A 20365-nucleotide genomic window follows, 5' to 3' on the forward strand; every position below is an offset into this window, starting at 1 on the left:
TTATGACATGACCTTTCTTGATAAGGGCTTTCTTGATACGCATTGCGTGTCATTAACACGCGCGTCGTAAGGTTACGACACGCGAATGCGTGTCATCTTCCTTTATGACAGGGCCTTCCTTGATACGCATTGCATGTCGTAAACGCGCGTCGTAATTGCGCATCGCAAATGAGCGTTGTAAATGCGCGTCATCTATAGACGACGCGCAAAAGCGCGTCGTCTCTCTTTATGACAGGGCCTTCCTTGACGCGCATTTGCGCGTCGTCTGAGCCTTTTACGACGCGCAATGAGCGTCGTAAAAGGCTGTTTTTCTAGTAGTGAAAATAAATAACTAATACATAATATGCCATAAAATATAAATGGGGTACATAAATAACTAATACATAATATGACATAAAATATAAACAGGGTACATGAATAACTAATACGTAACACGACACTAAAATAAAAACGGGGTACATAAAAAACTAATACATAATACTACATAAAATATGAAGGTGCTACATGAATAACTACTGCATTGAGGGAGGTAACAGGACCATCGTTTCATTTGGTATTTCCCAATGCACATGTGATGGTATATTATTCACCAACTCAGATCCATATGCAAGTCGATACACAAAATTAGTGAACTTGTAATCAACCATTCTGTGAATGGATTCAGATGTATGGGTTCTTAGACATGCTATAGCGTGGCCACATGCTATACCGCTTTTTTTCCATTTACCACAAGTACATACCCTTCGTTCAAGTTGTACGTTGGTGGTGGAAAAATTATCATCGACTTCAAATGTATCCCCATACAAACGTCTTGCCTTCCAATTATAAGACTTGTTGAGACTTTTTTGAACCTTACTCTCAACGTAAGGGGTCAACCCACCAGACAACCTCCCTGTAAAATTTGATATATTAATAAAAATAATAGCACAATAAAAAAACTAAATATAACAATCTCCCTTACCCGCCACTTCAGCCCGTTCACCATACTTTGATTGTATCGACGTAATGATTATCTCAATTATCGTTGTTATACGAAACTCACGTGTGGATATAGTTTGCAAAATTTCAGGGATGTCAATCGATTTAACATTGTAACGTACTTTTGGGAAAAATGCTCGTGTCTATTTTGAGGTATATCGTCAAGCCAGTAAATTGGACTCCTAAGCAAGGTGCAGAAAGGTGGTTTCCTACATGTACTTTGCAACCTTTCCAAACACAAGTAAAAATCATCAACGCTATATGCATTGCATGACTTCCAAAACAACGATTCGACTACCGTATTGTTATGTCCAACAGACTCACGTATTTTTCGAGCTATATCTTTAGGATAATATCCATGATAGGAATCCGGGTAGGCACTCTGAACACCAAAGTCTATTTTATCACATAGGTTGCTTATGAAACCAACCTCTATGTCCTCACCTAAACAATCTTTTAACCTCATCATGAACCATCTCCATGATTCTTCACACTCTAAGGTTCCTAAACCAACTGCTAAGATTAGTGATTCATGATTTCCATCTAAAGCCACTGCGAAATACATTGTTGTCAGATAGCTCCCAAGAAGGGGTAAATAACCCACATATATCAACGGTATCATGCCCCTAAGGAAGGTACGAATCTACATAAAAACGAACACATATTAGTGATAAGTAAAACGTAATCGAGATACATTACCATGAAATATTATATAACTCAATAAAAGAAGTATGTTATACCACGCAACCTAAAGCCACAAAACAGAATTGAAAGCGGTTGGTATCGGTTTTCTTAATGGCTGTGAAGGCATTAGGATTTACTCTTTGAAGGTTATGCAAGAATATTGGTAGCTGAGAAAAGCTTCTTTCGGTGTAAGTACTCATTTTCAAAACCAATGAAAGGTGTTTTACAATCAACACACAAATGCAATATCACACAAATGCAATTATAAATTTATATAGAAAATATTATATCTCTATTGTTCAAAATTCATAGTTTAACTTTTTAAATTCATAGTCAAACCAGTTCATTTCATAGTAAAATTTCACTGATCGACATGACAATACTACAAAATGTACTTGTCTGCAGTTCATAGTTCAACTTTTTAAATTCATAGTCAAACCAATTCATTTCATAGTAAAAAATCACTGACGGACATGACAATACTACAGAATGTACTGGACTGCATTTCATAGTTCAACTTTTTAAATTCATAGTCAAACCAATTCATTTCATAGTCAAACATCATATATCAACAAGAAAAGACAAGACAGCACAATGTACTTGTCTGGATTTCGTAGTTCAACTTTTTGAATTCATAGTCAAACCAGTTCATTTCATAGTCAAAAAGAATTATCTATAAAGTGATTTCTTCAATAAATTGGTGTCACTCATTATGAAAAATTTAACTGAGAAAGTAACTCCGATTTAAAAGAAAAATAAGGCTAATGGCATATTGCAATTGCGGAGGAGAACGTATCGTTAGGATTTCGGGTATAGCTAAAAACCTAGGAAGATTGTTTTACGCTTGTCCATATTTGGTATCACGTTGTTAACGTCATTCATAATTTAAACCCTTGTGTTTACATGAGAAAAATTTATTTTCTTACTGTCAATGTTAAATTTAAGAGGGACCAAAATGCGGGTTTATCAGTTGGGTTGATGAAGAGAAGGACCAATCATCTATGGTAATCGCTAAAGTAGTTAACTCTAATAAGCTTTTTCAATAAGAAAATAAGAAGTTAAAGATAGCGTTGGTTTGTAGTTGGGTATTGTTCTTGGCAGTTCTTGTTTACAAGTTAATATTGTTTTTAGGGTTTTGAAGTTGTTAGGTCAATAAATTGTTGTATTTGTACTTATGTTTAGAAGAGTGTACTTGTAACGTTAAAACACATGTTGTATTCGTTCTTATGTTTTAAGTATTGATAAGTTATTAGTAGGTCATTAATTTGTTGTAATTATCGTAACGTTAAATTTTTTGCCATCCGTTGACGAAACTGTAAAAATAAACTAATAATCAGATCCAACAATAATTTAGATATACATTTATATAATCCAACTACATAGGACCAAGAGTAAACCCCCAATAAATTTTTGTCATCCGTTGACGGAACTCTAATGCTGCGTTCTTTGGGTCAATAAGAACACGTATTGGTTGACCTGAAACGAATTGCTCCATAAACATACAAACAAAAACACCGCATTCTCCCAAATGACTACTTTGTTGGGGAACATTTTCTTAATAAATGAATTGCATATTCAATGGAATCCTTGGGATGTTCCTCCGGGCCCAATACTTAATCTTGTCCAAATAATTTGTCACCCGACGTTCAAATTTGGAAAAGATTCCTTCAGATTGGAATTTTTCATAAGCCCCTCTACCAAGACTGTCATAAATATGCACTTCCATTGATGCTAATCGTAGTTCGCCAAACAGCCAATGATTAGGGGATGAATCGGCAATATGACCTGTATAAGGATAAGAAAATAAAATTATGTTTCTTTACATCACAATACAAAAACATAACAAAAATAACGATAATATTTTCAATATAAACAATTAAGTTTACCGCATCAACATCCCACCAAGCAACCATGAAGTTGGGGTACGTAGCAATACCAGCCATAAACGCGCTCCAATCTTGCCCTTCTTCCAAAGCATGAAAAACAAAAAAAATTTGGAGGCATTATTGTATGTCAGTCGCCCTCAAACCGTCTCTCCATCAATAGTCGGTACCAAATGGTTATATGCTGCACAAAATCATGATACTTTTGTTATTGACTAAAAAACAATTTACTTTTAAAATAATAAATTAACAATTAATTTACCGATTACTCCAACCATCCGTTGTGTGTATGCCCAAACAATGAGCTCCAAAAATCTCTATCTAACACGAAATTAAACAAACGATGTTGGACATCATATGAATGAAATAAATAATTTTAGATGACAACCTCACCGCCTGCTACGTAAGGTTCCAGGCGCAACATGGAGAAGTCGTGAGCAACACCAAAAGCTGGAGGAGGAACGGGGCTTGTTGAGGTGATATCAACCTTCTTTTTTGCTCTTCTTTTTTGCTTCGGTGTCGTGTGCAACTAAAAACAATATTCAAATGTTTAAATCTCTATCTTTCAGATAATTCACATAAACATAAAATTTTGAGTTTATAAATAGAACAAATACCTCGGTGTAAGGAGGGCACAAATATTGTGATGGTTTTCGAGTCATCAGTTTATCGGGTGTAACTTCTTTGCCATCAACACCATACTCATCAAAATAATCTACAATTCCCGTAATTATCATTTCATCTTCGTCCTACACCTAATTTAATATTCTTTAATTAGAAAAAGGTTTCAATCTACTAAAAAGAAAATATAAATTAATGTAAGTATATGAACCTCTTTAGCTTCATTATAATCATTTATATCAAACACATCATCATCATATTTGTTCCCCGCATTGTCATTCCTCTCCTCCAACTCCTACATTAAAAATAAAACTCTATACTTAATAACGAAAGACACATAATATAATAAGCAAAAATCTCTAATTAAAAAAATGTTTCAATCTACTAAAAACAAAATATAAATTAATGTAAGTATAAGAACCTCTTTAACTTCACTATAATCATTTACATCAAACACATCGTCATCAAATTTGTTCCCCGCATAGTCATTCCTCTTCTCCAACACCTACATTAAAAATAAAACTTTATACTTAATAACGAAAGACACATTAAAAAGTAATTATTAAAATCGTAAAGGTAATATCTATAACAACCTTGTCGTCTTCAAAATCACCAATTTTTTTTTCAGTTGTATTGTTTTTATTTATCACTTCATCTTGTACAACCTATATTTTCAATTATAAAATACGAACACAAACATTCATATATGTTAATAAAATTTAAAAAATAATGTAGCGTGTAACTAACCCGTTCATCAAATTTTCTTTGGAATACTACAGGCTCCTCAAAATTTATGTTATTCCAAATTTCTTCATTATTCATTTCTTCAACAAAAACCTCTGTAGGTTGTCGGTTCATAAACACATGCTGCTCCAGTGCATGTAGCCGTTTCAACACCTCGTCTAGGTTGTGTTTCCCACTGCCCTGCCTCTACGATGAGAGCGACCACTGGACGACATACTAGACGAAGATTCGTCTTGTCTCCTAAAATGGTCTCGTACTGGGGATGGAACTGGTTTCCCTTCACCATATACATACTCTTGAAATGACATATAATAACAAGATGTCATCTCACCATCACTCGGTAACATGTTTTGTCTTAGTGGTTGCCCCTCCTAAATAATCAAACATATTAAAAATGCATATAAAAGTATAATAATCAAGTTTATTAATAATAAACGAAACATTTATAAACCTGTATCTTTGAAAAAATCTTGTTCACGTCAACCCATTTCAATTTTTTTGTTCCACTCCATCGTTTCATCTGAGGCATGTCTTTATTTTTTCTCAACACAAATCCACATGCACGAACAGCCGGAATCATCTCATATATCCATATCTACAATTTTTTACAATTACAGTAATAAAAGTTAAAATTAAAATAAAAAACGTAACAATAAAACAATTTAAATATAAGAAAATTTGTATACCCTTATTGGAACCGTAAATCCTGAGACGGTGTACTTTAAAATTTGACGACGCTCAGGAAGTGATAAATAATTATTGATTTTGTTCCATGTATCCTCAAGGTCAACATAAGTAAAATTCCAAAGATAGCTACCCCAAGCGAAACTAACAAAACAAAAAAACAAAATTAGTTTTTATATAAATTATAACTTTAATAAAATAAAACTTTTAACGTAAACAAAATATACATGTTCCATAGATCCAAATTCTCAGCAAAAAAAAAAAAAAAAAAAAAAAAAAAAAAACCAATCTTGTGGCACTCGATCATTAATTTCTTTTCCTAAAAAACCTTCACACAAAACGTATATCAAACATACTCTAACTACATCAACGTCGTCAACTTCTAAGAATGTTCGATTTAAAATTAAACGTTTCAGTTCGTCGATTTTCACCGAACTATTGGTATGGTCCGGAAATAACCGCCCACGCAATAAAGATCTTTTTTTACTAGTTAATAATTTTTCCAACGCTTTTTTCCAATGTTTTTTTGATACTCCCCAAAATTGAAGCCGGTTATCAAACAAAACTCTTCCGGCCCATAAACCATTTTCGTATTCCCTACTCTAAAATTTAATCGTTTTATTCCATCTGGAGATAAAACAAGGTTCGACCGGATTTGATGAAGGAACATTTTATGGAACAACAATGCGTCCCCTTGTAAACAACGGACATCCATAAAATAACCAAATACAGTATCTCTGAAAATGGCACGTCTGACATCATCTAAAACTTCAAATACTTCTCATATATTACCGTCCGACCCTTTTAAGTTCACAATTACTTTCATATTGATAAAACTAAAATCATGCTGCAAAAAAAAACACAAAAAAAATTAGAGAACTAAAAAATATTTTGTTTTTAAAATATATGATTATGAACTGCAATAAGTACATAAACAATTAGTGATGCAAATACAAATTCCTAATTAATAATTTATATATTTACGATAAAAAACAATAACATACACATATATAAACAATTTTCCAAGTTATACAACAAATATATTTACGATAAAAAACAATATCATACATAATTATATAAACATTTTATTAAAAAAAATTTCAACTTAAACGACAAATATATAAACAATTTTTATCTTTCTAATTAACAATTTTGCAAGTTATACGACAAATATATACAAATTTTCAACTTATACGACAAATACAAACAATATCTAACAATCTATATATGATAAATTTTCTACTTTTATATATATATATATATATATATATATATATATATATATATATATATATATATATATATATATATATATATATATATATATATACACGACAAATACAAACAATATATATACGACAAATATATACAAATTTTCAACTTAAACTTATACGACAAATATATATATACAAACGACTATTTTGCACATACTGTAATTTAACTATTTTTCACTTTATATAAACAATTATACGATAAGAATATACAAGTTTTCAAGTTATACAACAACTAAACAAACAACAAAAATAACAAATTGTAAACATTATCTAACAATTTAGTTAAATTTAAACCATCAATGCACACTCTACGCAGTCTCTACTTGTACATTCAAACAACCACTAACAAAATAGCATTTAAAGTTGAAGTATACTAAAGAAATATTAAAACTATCAAATACAATAAAATTACCCTTTCAAAAACTTTATAATTACTATTTTTTTACACTAAATAATACAATAAATGATAAAATAAAAAAAAAAGTTTAAACATTAAAAGAGTTAAAATATAACCATATTTGCGGGATTGTTGACATAATCCTCCATTTTCTTCAAAAACTAGCCAAAATCGCGACAAAAAACCCAAAAATAGAGAGAGTAAGGGTGAAAAATGGAGAAAAAAAACGTTTATATAGTGTAGAGAAGGGGATTTTGCAAATGGCATGGTGATTTCGCAGATGGGGGCATATCCATCTGGGAAATTGTAGGCTATTTTTGTAATTTCGATTTTTTTGTGGCTATTTTTGTTATGTAATTAGTGTAAATAACAATTTTTATCATTTTCTCTAAAAACTATTATTCGTGTTACATAACTATAATGGGAGATGAATTTTAGTATTCACAATAAACCCATAAGTTGCAAACCAACCACTTATTGAAATCCGGTAAGACAAATGTAAAGGTTTTGTAATTTTTTTTTATGTAAGTATAAATAATCCGAAAGTTGTTAATTTATATTTTATTTTAATAAAATGTATGCGAAACATTTGTCTTAATAGTCAATAATTTTTCAATATATGATTTTATATTATTAGTTAGCTTATAATTAGATACACAACCAATTACCATACATACTTATAAAGCTAGCATTTTTTCTTAGATCTCATGCATTTGAAACCTATTCTTTTTTTACTTTCACCACATTCATTTGAAACTTTCATGACTTTTCAATTTTTTTATAATAATAATTATTATAATTTGGTAATTAGGTTAAATAATATCAAACCTAAAGTGTAATCATATATAAACTAAATTTTAATATTAAAATAATATCTTTAATTCTACTTATTAAATTATGTTTTTTAACTTTTGAAATATTATACTTAATTTATTAGTTTTAAAATATGGTTGGATGTAAACCATTATCATTTTAAATGTATAATTTTTTAACAATTTGTATAAAATACTTAAATTATTAATTAAAATATAGCATTACAGGCTCAACTTAAATATAAATTTTATTTAACTTAAACAACCCAAAAAATATTTTATAAATAGTTAAAAGTGATAAATTATAGTGTTATTCTAATAATGATTATAAATTGGTTAATAATGTTAAATAAATATCAAATCTAAAGTGTAATCATAAATAGACTAAATTTTAATTTTAAAATAATATATTTACTTCTATTTATAAAGTTATGTCTTTAAATTTTAACATATTATACATAATTTATTAGACTTGAAATGTTGTTATATGTAAATAATTATCAATTTAAAGCTATAACTTTTGAACAATTTTGACAAAAATACTTAAATTGTTAATTTAAATATAACATTACAGTGTCAACTTAAATATAAATTTTTGTTCCGCTAAAAAAACCAAAAAATATTTTGCAAATAGTTAAAAGTGATAAATTATAGTGATAAATTCAAAAAACTAATTTGTAATATCAATTTAACAAAACTATTTTCTAAAGATATTTTTATAATCTTTAAAAATTTTCAAATAAGTATATTAAAATAACTTACAATAGCAATAGTTAAAAATAACTTTATATAAATGACTATATTGTTACCTTTAAAATCAAAAAATAATGTTTGATGTTTTAAATAATTATAAGGATAGATATTAAAATATTAAGCAAATAAATTTTAAAAAATTAGTTAACAATAACAACTATAAATAATATTAAACCATATATAATATTCAATTTTATTGATGTATAACTCGCGAGTAGAAATCATTTAAACGATTGAGGCTATGACGTTATAATAGATGTATATATTATAATATAATTCAAAATAATCAATATATTATATCAAATTAATATACAAGTTATTATATCAAATTTAACAACAACGTTAGTGTTATATTAAAAAAAAAACATATATTTGTAAAGACTTTAACTATATAGGTTTTACTGCGCATTACAATGTCAACTTAAATATAAATTTCAGTTCCATTTAAAAAACTAAAGAATATTTTATAAATAGTTAAAAGTGATAAATTGTGGTGATAAATGTAAAAGCTAAATTGTAATCTCAATTTAACTAAAATATATTTTTATAATCGTTAAAAGTTTCCAAATAAGTAGCTTAAAATAACTTACAATAACAACAGTTAAAAATAACTCTATATAAATGATTATATTGTTAGCTTTAAAATAAAAAAAACAATGGTTGATGTTTTAAATAATTATAATGATAGAAATTAAAGCATTAGACAAAAAAAAAATTAAAAAGCTATTTAACAATAAAAACAACTATAAATAACATCAAATTATATATTATATATAATTTTATTCATGTTTTCAAATAAGTAATTTAAAATAACTTACAATAACAATAGTTAAAAATAACTTTATATAAATGATTATATTGTTAGCTTAAAAATAAAAAAACAATGTTTGATATTTTAAATAATTATAATGATAGAAATTAAAACATTAAGCAAATAAATTTTAAAAAATTATTTAACAATAAAACAACTATAAATAACATCAAATCATATATAAATAACGTTATTGTTATATTTAAAAAAACATATGTTTGTAATGACTTCAACTATATAAGTATTTATGCACAACGCACGAACATTCGCCTAGTATTTCATATAAATGAAACATAAAATATGATCTGAGAGACTTAACGTTAAACATATTTGTAAAAACTAAACTAAACATTCTAGAGACAATTAACCGTTCAAATCTTGAGTAGGGATTGAGTAAGGATTGCCCAATGTAAACGTTACTAGTTAATTTAATAGAAAAATTAGAAAGTAAAAGATCATTGGTCGACACACATAATCATGGTCAAAGTCTTGTACTTCAAAGATTGAATTCCCAAAAGATACCTCGTATCAGAAAGGCCTATCAAGCCTACACGCCTCTTTCTTCAATTCCCAAAAAGGCCAAGGGATACCATCGTCATCTTCAACATCCCATGGGTTTATCACATTTTTAATTGTTTTCCCTATTTGAGCATTATCAAGACTATTTTAAACATTTCTAAGTCAAAAGTATACATATTTGTCATTGTTATAGTTACATTATTAATATACATTTCATATCAATTTAGGGATACGATATCATATTATTTTCATTTTTTAGTAAATACAATATTTAATGCAACGTTAATATTATACTTACTAAAATTTCAATCATTTTATATATAATCAAACAAAATTTTAAAATTTGAAAGCTTAAGCTTAGTTTGTGAATGATTGTGTCGCCAAAGCTTGGATCGTTAAACGAGTAAGCCAAAAAATGATATATTTTATCACATAGTCGTTTTTGGATTTGTAATAAGAAAATAGAAAATAATGATTAATCAGGTTGGTTGGTTGGTTTCACAACATTGGATAGACCTTTAACAATTTGTAGCATGTTTATTTTCTAACTCTTTGTTAAAGCTTTAATCATTTTGTTGTTTGAAAAAAAAAAAAAAAAAAAAAAAAAAAAAAAAAAAAAAAAAAAAACTAGAAAGCTCGTTTGCATATTGTAACTTCATGAGAAGCTCATTTGTTTCATTTCAAAGAAAAAAAAAATCATAAATGCAATTAAAAATATAACTAAACAAAGAGTGCAAAATGACAAGGAAAAAAAAAAAACTATAAAGTACCAAGGCCTTAGGTTGGGATGAGTGATGTTGATCTTACCGAATATCGAATTCCACCTCAGCCAAAAGTGCCCATTCTTTAGCTCCAACAAGGATGATGGTAGTGTCGTGCCACTCATTCTTACCATAGCAAGGGAGTGGCTGCCGAGTGGGGAAGAAAAGAAGAAGGAAAAAAGAGAGTTTGGCAAGAGAAGAGAGAAACACTGCAAGCTACTGTTGAGTTAGGTCTTGAGCTCGGCACGTGATTTGGAGGTGCAGTGTTTGCCAAGCTGACTCAATACATGCCGAGCCCAAAATTATAAAGAGAAGTGATCACAAATTAAAATTAATTATCTTTTGTAGCATCACAAACATATAGCATGCAAGAATGATCTCAAAAAAGTTGGGTTGGACACTATGGATGTTTTTCAATTAAACATCAAATCCGGTGATAATTCACTTTTTTGGTATGATAAATGGTTAGGCCCGGTTACACTTGAAGAAAAATACCCATCTTTGTTTGAGTTGGAATCTAGGAAGAAATGTTTGGTGTCTGACAGATTTATAGACAATCAATTTGAAGCTCATTGGAAAACCAACGTGATTGATTACACCGAAATTAGGTGCATCAATAATCTCAAAAACGACTTATCAAGGGTACATTTGGAACCAGGAGAAGATCAATGGGCTTGTGCACTAGATAATGGCAGCCAGTTCACTGTTAGCTTGCTAAGGAAAAAATTGGAACATTTACAATACCCTAATCGTGTTTTACCAACTTTTAAATGGAGTAAGGTAACTCCGATCAAAGTCAACTGTTTTATATGGAGAGCAATGCAAAGGAAGATTCCATCCGCAGTGGCATTGAAATGCAAAGGGGTTGATATAGAAAATGATAATTGTGGCGCTTGTGTTAACAGATTGGAATGCTCTGATCATATCCTGGTACAATATCCATTCGCATGTGAAGTCAGGAAGATTATTTTCAATTGGTGTGGTTTACAACAGGCTGAGTTCTCATCAGTTGGAGAATTAATCATTTTTGCAGAAAATTGGGGAAGCAACCCAAGAAAAGCGATAAGATTCCTCAACATATGTCATGGCCTAATCTGGAACCTGTGGAAACTTAGGAATGAGCGGGTGTTCAATGGAGTATTTCATACTCCCATTTATGGTGCAGGGGCAATTAAGTCGATGGTGTACTTCTGGACAAAGTACAGGGGCAATGAAGGAATAGGTGATTGGGATAATTGGACCGCATCTCCATTTACACTTTAAGTTCATAATAATATATATCATTCCATGTATGTTTCTGCTTCGACCTTGTACTTCCGTTCCGCTGCTAGTTACTTGCTAGTAGTGGTTCGTTTTTATTAATATTATTCGCCGTTTCAAAAAAAAAACATATATTATTTATATGTTAGTGAATATCAAAAAAAAAGAAAAAAGAAATATACCAAAATTATTACTATCTTATTATGCTTATCAAAGAACAAATTTGTAAACTTACATTAAATTTCTATTCTAAAATTATTATATTCGTTTTAGAAAATGTTCAAATAAAAATTTGTTGTACTCCACTCAACCACGTCTCAAAATGTATGTAATTTTGTTTTTTGACTACTGTTAAAATGTCTAAACAAAACTACACTAAAATTTTGATCTTTTTATTAAGAGTAAATTACACGAATGGTCCCTATGGTTTAGGGTAATTTGTGCGTTTGGTCCCTAACTTATTTTTTTAACTCGAAAGGTCCCTACTGTTTGTTTTTGTTACGCGTTTGGTCCCTATCTTACCTAAAAATATTATTATGCCCTTGAATTTTTTAATTTATTTAAATAAACACACCCCTAATCCCACCTCCTCACCTTACCTCACCTACCCCATCATTTTTTCCTCTTTAAATAATAGTCTTTTTAGATAAGACAGGGACCAAACGTGTAACAAAAATAAACAATAGGGATCAAACGCATAACAAAAACAAACCATAGGGACCTTCCGAGTTAAAAAAATAAATTAGGGACCAAGCATGCAAATTACCCTAAACCATAGGGACCATACGTGTAATTTACTCTTTTATTAATTAATGAGTCAATTTAAGATGTATTTTACTTTTAACGCATCAAATATGTAAGATTAGATTTAAAAGTACAACCAACCAAAACACTTATATAAATAGATGAAACAAGTTAAATTAGGAGGAAAGTTGTGCGCAATGTACTTTACAATACATACAACATATTTAATAATATTATTATTCATTTATTCTGACACATAATAACCATAAAAAAAGCAATTATTTTTTTAATAATGTAAAATTTTAATACTTTTATTATTTACATTTGTGTTTATGAATATAAATTGTAATCAAAAGATAGCCGTTAGAGGGAGCGGTCGTCGGTGGGAGATGTTATCAATTAAAAAAATAAAATAAATAGAGAAAATGGAAAACTAGCCGTTAGACTTTGGAGCACGTGAGAGAGGGAGCCTCTCTGAATCTTGAGGGACACTTCTGACATAAACTTTGTCTCACCACATTCTTTTCCTTTTCCAAAAAGCCAAATCATTTTTCATTGCAATAACGAATAATAAGTAATAAATAATAATATACAAGTTCGATGATAGTTACTATCGAATTGTTTAGAAGAATTTGTGCAACTTTTAATTAGAACATACACATGGACACATCTTCGAAATTAACAAACAAAATAATATCATAGAGTAACATTTTAGTTAAATATATTGGGGGTATTTAGAAGAATGATCATAATTTTCTAATTTCTATCCAAAATAACCTTCAAATTGGAAGCGGGTAATTTGGTTTTGAAATGTTTTTTTTTATTTTTTTTATTTTTTATTTTTTTTAAGAAACTGATTTGGATAATGTATAATGTGCATATTTTTCTTGTATGCACAACTTTTTTTTTTTTTTTTCATAAATTCTTTCTAAACATTGAATCTGAAATATTTAGTTTCTGTTTTCATTTGCACATAGCAATCCGTTACATTTTCACTTCGGTAGTTATTTTTTTTTTTTTTGTTAGATTTCTAATAAAAATATAACATAATCTTTAATTTCGACTTACTATTTTGATTTCAAATATGTTCTTAAATTTTGGAATACGTCTCAATTTTTGCCCGGAATATAAACTCTGAAATCCAAAATATATATTTTGTCAGTAAAAATTACTTTTGATATAACATATAGCTAGCTCAAAATTAAACAATTTTGAACATGATCGACGTTTTTTCAATAGCTTAGAAGTAAGTTATAAAGAAATAAATTCATATTTTTCATGGTTATTGTCATTATAATTAGTGGCAAATGTTACTGAATATCGATTAGAAAATGTAATAAGAAATGAGAGATATACAATAATATAAAAATTCATAAAAAAAAAAGATGTATAAATGATAATAAAAAATAGCTTAAATTAACTTCTTTTTTTTAACCAAATTATTAACATTTTTTTGGGTGAGAGCGTGAGGATCACGTGCATTGTCTGGAAACACCGTCTCTATCACTACAAAACCTTCTTCCAAGACTATTTCATCTCACTGTTTGATTTCATCTTCATTTCTTCTTTCTTTCTTCCTCCTCTTTCATGGAGTCCAATTCTCATACGACTCCTAACTTCTCAACGAAATCAACCCCCTTTGACCAATCAAACATTCCCTTCAAGAAAAAAGAAAAATGGAAGAAGAATACAAACAACACACACTGTTTCACCTTACTTCTTCTCCTACTAATTTCCCTTCTCATTCACCCACACCCAGTTTCAAGCCAATCATGGGATGGAATCATTGTCACAGAATCAGATTTTCAAGCTCTCCAATCATTCAAACAAGAACTCATTGACCCGAATGGGTTCTTGAAAAGCTGGAACGATAGCGGATATGGAGCTTGTTCTGGAAGTTGGCAAGGAATCAAATGTGCTCAAGGTCAAGTTATCGTGATTCAACTTCCATGGCGAGGATTAGGTGGGCGAATCACACCGAAAATTGGTCAGTTTCAAGCTCTCAGAAAGCTCAGCCTCCATGATAACGCCATTGAAGGTTCGATTCCGAAGGAATTAGGGTTCCTTCCGAATCTCAGAGGACTTCAGTTGTTTAACAACAGGTTTACTGGTTCGATTCCTCCCGCATTGGGTTCATGTCCATTGCTTCAAACTATTGATTTTAGTAATAATTCTTTGGTGGGTGTAATCCCAGAAAGTCTTGCTAATTGTTCTAAGCTTTATAGGGTCAATTTGACATTGAATTCTTTAACCGGATCAATCCCTGTCCCGATTACGAAACTAAATTCCCTCATGTTTCTTGCTCTACAGTTCAATAATTTTTCTGGGGTTCTTCCAGATTCTTGGGGGAATGACAAAAATGGCGTCAAATCCATGGTCAAATCTTTAACCTTTGACCATAATTTCTTCTCTGGGCCCCTACCTGTTTCTTTAAGTAAGTTGACTGAGCTTCAAGAGATTTCATTTAGTCATAATAAATTCATCGGAACTGTTCCCGTTGAATTCGGTGAACTTTCTAACATTAAAAGTATCGATTTTTCATATAATTCGTTTAATGGAAGCATCCCTCGAAGTTTTTCAAATCTGAGTTCCTTAAATTCGCTGAATTTCGCTCATAACAATCTCACCGGAGAAATCCCGACATTTTTGGGTGATCGATTAAATCTTACTTCATTCAATGTCTCATACAACAATCTATCGGGTTCAGTCCCAACAACACTTTCTTCAAAATTCGATTCGACTGCTTTCATCGGCAATCTTGATCTGTGTGGATACAGCTCTTCAACGCCATGTCCGACGTCTCCCCCTCCTTCCACCACCCCCACTCCGCCACCAAACCACGGCGGCAACAAACTAAGCACCAAAGAGATCATTCTCATTGCAGCCGGTGCTTTGATTGCAGTCCTACTGTTAATCTGCTGCATACTCCTGTGTTGTCTGTTCAGGAAAAGAGGAGGAGGAGCTAAGCCGAAGGACGCTGAAGGTGGTGCCGCCGGTGGAAAAGAGGTGGCGCCACCACATGCGGAGGTGGCCGGAGAAGCGGGAGGAAAGCTTGTGCACTTCGAAGGTACATTGGGTTTCACGGCGGATGATTTATTGTGTGCGACAGCTGAGATTATGGGGAAAAGCACTTATGGAACTGTTTATAAGGCAACTTTGGAAGATGGTGATCAAGTTGCTGTGAAAAGATTGAGAGAAAAGATTACGAAAAATCAAAGAGAGTTTGAAATTGAAGTTAATTTGCTTGGGAAAATTAGGCATCCAAATTTATTGGCTATGAGAGCTTATTATTTAGGGCCAAAAGGGGAGAAACTTCTTGTTTTTGATTACATGCCCAATGGAAGCCTTACTACTTTTCTTCATGGTATGTTTTTTTAACCCTTTCACTTTTTTTATACATTTTTTTATGAAATTTTGTAATGGATTTTACTTTGGCTAGTTCAAATTTTATCCTTAAATAAAAAGTTGCTTACTATTTTGATCTTTAAAATGGATTTTACTTTGACTAGTTGAAATTTTATCCTTAAATAACAATTAAAAGGTGCTTGCTACTTTGACATTAAGTAGAGGAAATTAGTTATTAAATAGCAACCAAGTTTCATATTTTTTAAGAGCTTTACTTTTAATGAAAGTATCTAACCTTTTTTTTTGTATCATTTCTATGAAATTTTCTAATGGATTTTAGTTTTCATGTTTGAAATTTTGACATTAAATAACAATCAACTTTCAATATCTACAAGATGTTTAGTAGTAGACTTTTAGTTTTGATCCATTTTTACAAAACTTTTTATGTTTTTTAATCATTTTTATAAAATTTGTAATGGATATTACTTTTATAGATTGTCACTATCTCACTAAATAACAACTAAGTTTCACATTTTTTATGAGGTTCACTACTTGACTTGACTTTTATTTTTGTTTGATTCTTATGAAACTTCTACTTACACCACTCAACATGGTTACTATTTGATAAAGTTGTTACAAATATTCTTTATCCACTTAGCAATGTGACAAAACTTATTTTCTATTTAATAACATTTTGTATTCACAAAACCCCACAAAACCCTAACTTCTCAATTCATATGCAGCTCGAGGCCCAGAAACACCCATAGATTGGACAACAAGAATGCGAATAGCAAAAGGAATGTCTAGAGGTTTAATTAGCCTCCACACCCACCATAACATAATCCATGGAAACCTAACTTCAAGCAATGTCCTCCTCGACCAAAACATAAACCCTAAAATTGCAGACTTCGGTCTCTCTCGGCTCATGACGGCTGCAGCCAACTCAAACGTAATTGCAACCGCTGGTGCACTCGGGTACAGAGCCCCGGAGCTTTCAAAGCTCAAGAAAGCTAACACAAAGACCGATGTTTATAGTTTGGGTGTGATCATGTTAGAACTCCTAACTGGGAAATCACCAGGAGAGGCTATGAATGGGGTTGATTTACCTCAATGGGTGGCTTCGATTGTGAAAGAAGAGTGGACTAATGAGGTGTTTGATCTTGAATTGATGAAGGATGCGAGTGTGATTGGTGATGAGTTGTTGAATACTTTGAAACTGGCGTTGCATTGTGTTGATCCTTCACCTTCGGCTCGGCCGGAGGTGCAGCTGGTGTTGCAGCAGCTGGAGGAGATTAGACCGGAAACCGCCGCCACGAGCTCTGGTGACGACGGTGGTGCTGGACCTTCGATGAGTGAGTGAAGTGAGGGGTAGTTTTGGAGATGATGATGATGATGATGATGATGATTCTTTCATTCTTGAAGGTCGATCTTTTGTTTTTTGTAAATAGAAGTTTGAAGTTAATTTCTAGTTTTGTTTTGTGTGGAATTCTTGATTCATTTTGTTCAATGAAGTAGAAATTTTGGGGATAGTTGATTTACGAATATATCGTTTTAAATTATTAAATAATTTTGACCGGTAAAAATAGGGTTAATTACAAATAGATGTTGAATATTTGTTTTTTTACAAAAGATTTTGGTGATAAGTTAACTTGCCCTTCCAAAGAGTAAATCGTGGTCAAATCCTCCCAAGTTTTGCTTCCGTTACAGGAAGTTATTAGCACTTCCAGTAATTTTTTAGGGTCTTGAGTCAACATAACTAATTATAATCACATTGTAAAAACTTAAAGTCAATTTGTATAGTCAAATAGTTAGATTAGCTCCTATGATTTCTCTTGTAAATGTGGATCTCTTGATCTCTATATGGTATTAGAGATCAACTAGCTCCTCTGAACCTCGAATGATCCAAGCCCTAATCATGCATTCTTGATCACCATGTCTTTCGTAATTGAAGTCACAACACACACTTACTTCCCAATCAAACTTATAGCCACAAATTTTTTAGTTTGGAGAAAACAAGTCATGGCTAATTTGATAGGTTTAGGTTAGGACAACTATATTGATGGATCTCAAGAATCTCCATCAAAGGACTTATCCACTAATGTCACTAAGCCCAATCCTACATATCGACCATGGTACCATCAAGATCATATCCAACTATGAGTCTTGCTTGGAAGTTGCTCAGACACAATTCAACTAATAGTTTCTTCAACATAAACCTCTTATCAAGCCTTCAAGAGGCTCACTAACAGTTATACGAGTGTCTTGAGATATCATGTCATATCATTCAAATCCACACTTGGCAACAATACCAGAGGTTCGTGACCTGTTGCTGAATTTCTTCATGAGATGAAAACAATTATTGATGAATTGGCTTTAGCCCAGTAGAGGAAGAAGACTTGTTCGTTCATATATTGGGCCAACTTGGAGAAGACTATGCTCACATCTCTGTGGCCCTAAAAGTCAGAGACACCACCATTACATTCCTTGACCTATTTGACAAGCTCGTGGATCATGAAAGAACTCTTAAGGAAACGTAATAACCATCGATCATAACCACAATCAACAACACCCAAAAACATCAAAGTCGGTACACTCCTAGGTCTAATAATGACTATTGATCCTCAAATAGGTTCACTAATTCAGGTACATGATCCACTCGGTTCTAGGGAACATCCAATGGTAACAACTCCCCACGGCGCGGTAATCGAAACTTCTGTTATTGTCAGTATTGCCATATTTCTGGTCATGATACTAAAGAATGCATGAAGTTAGCTCGTTTTTTTAAAGGAAAACAACATAACTCTTTCCATGACATCATCTTCTCCAACAATCAACACTACCATGGATGTTTGATATCGGAGCTTTCTCATCATGTAGCTTCCAATCCTGATGTGTTTCACACGCTATCGGAATATGGAGGTCCCGATGAAATTGTGTTATGAAACGGAAAAAGTCTTCCCACATCTTATACTGGTCACACTGTTATTCCCACTCAAACTCGCTCTTTAAGCCTAAATCATGTTCTTTTCGTTCCAAAATTACACAATAATCTTGTGTCTGTTGAAAAACTTTGCAAATCTAATCACTTTTCTGTTGAATTTTTTCCATATCATTTCATGGTTAAGAATCTACGCACGGGGGCGTGTCTAATGCAGGGAGTGAACGTCAATGATATGTGTTATGCAACCATTCGTTCCTTACGGTGTCTTCCTCAAAGAAACTCCACCACAACATCATCCATATCCATTCTCTCTTGGCATCATAAGCTTGGTCATCCATCCATCAAAGTCTTTAAGTTGATCCTTAAAAGCTTAAAATTAGATTCCAATAAACTATATACTAGTTCACTTCATTGAAATTCATGTTCCATTAATAAAATTCATAAACTACCAATTGGTGGTAATTCTTTTACTGTTACTAAACCACTTGAACTCGTCGACTCTTATGTCTAGGGTCCCATTAAAAAAATCCAATGATGGATATGCCTATTATGTTATTTTTCTTGATTATTACTCCAAATACACATGGCTATACCCAATGCAACGAAATCGAATGTCTTGCTTTTATTTCCTTAGTTTAAAACCTTAGCTGAGAAATATCACAACACTTCGCTAATTTCTCTATTCACTGATAAAGGAGGTGAATATGTAGCTCTCACCTCGTATCTTCAAGAACATGACATCTTTCACTTTATTACTCCACCTTATACCTTAGAACGAAATGTGGTAGTAGAGAGAGGACACTATCACATTGTGGAAAGTTACCTTTCTCTTCTTCATCATGCCCAACTTCCACTTACCTTTTGGATTCATTCCTTTCAAATAGTTGTTCACTTAATAAATCGCTTACCCACCTCCACAGTTAACCAAAAATCTCCATACCAACAACTCTATAATGCCTTACCAAGCTAAAACAAATTAAAACCTTTTGGCTTCTTGTGTTTCCTATGGCTAAGTCCCTATGCTGCCACCAAACTTCACCCTCGATCAACCAAATGTATCTTCCTTGGTTACTCTACCACAAAATCAGCCTACAAATTCTATGACCCAGTCACTCATAAATTATATCACTCTCCCCATGTGGTATTTAAAAAAA

General features: G+C 31.5%; 2 protein-coding genes across 2 annotated transcripts; both read left to right on the forward strand.

Moving 5' to 3' along the window:
• Positions 1-11323: 11323 nt before the first annotated feature.
• On the forward strand, positions 11324-12184 carry LOC145016433 (uncharacterized). The gene has a single exon (XM_078974750.1). It carries the CDS (start codon positions 11324-11326, stop codon positions 12182-12184), a length of 861 nt encoding a protein of 286 aa, XP_078830876.1.
• A 2266-nt stretch (positions 12185-14450) lies between these two features.
• On the forward strand, positions 14451-17836 carry MRLK (meristematic receptor-like kinase). The gene is made up of 2 exons (XM_078975346.1): positions 14451-16289; positions 17014-17836. Exons 1-2 carry the CDS (start codon positions 14513-14515, stop codon positions 17628-17630), a joined length of 2394 nt encoding a protein of 797 aa, XP_078831472.1. The 5' UTR covers positions 14451-14512; the 3' UTR covers positions 17631-17836.
• The last annotated feature ends 2529 nt before the right edge of the window (positions 17837-20365 follow it).

Source organism: Lactuca saligna, chromosome 9 (assembly GCF_052625555.1).
Source record: "Lactuca saligna cultivar CGN05327 chromosome 9, ASM5262555v1, whole genome shotgun sequence".
Lineage (NCBI taxonomy): Eukaryota > Viridiplantae > Streptophyta > Magnoliopsida > Asterales > Asteraceae > Lactuca > Lactuca saligna.

What these genes read in the sequence shown, in the direction of transcription:
- MRLK (XM_078975346.1), top strand. Translation starts at nt 14,513, where the DNA reads ATGGAGTCCAATTCTCATACGACTCCTAACTTCTCAACGAAATCAACC. An exon ending in CCTTACTACTTTTCTTCATG is followed by an intron (nt 16,290 to 17,013) that starts GTATGTTTTTTT and finishes ATTCATATGCAG; the next exon opens with CTCGAGGCCCAGAAACACCC.
- LOC145016433 (XM_078974750.1), top strand. Translation starts at nt 11,324, where the DNA reads ATGGATGTTTTTCAATTAAACATCAAATCCGGTGATAATTCACTTTTT.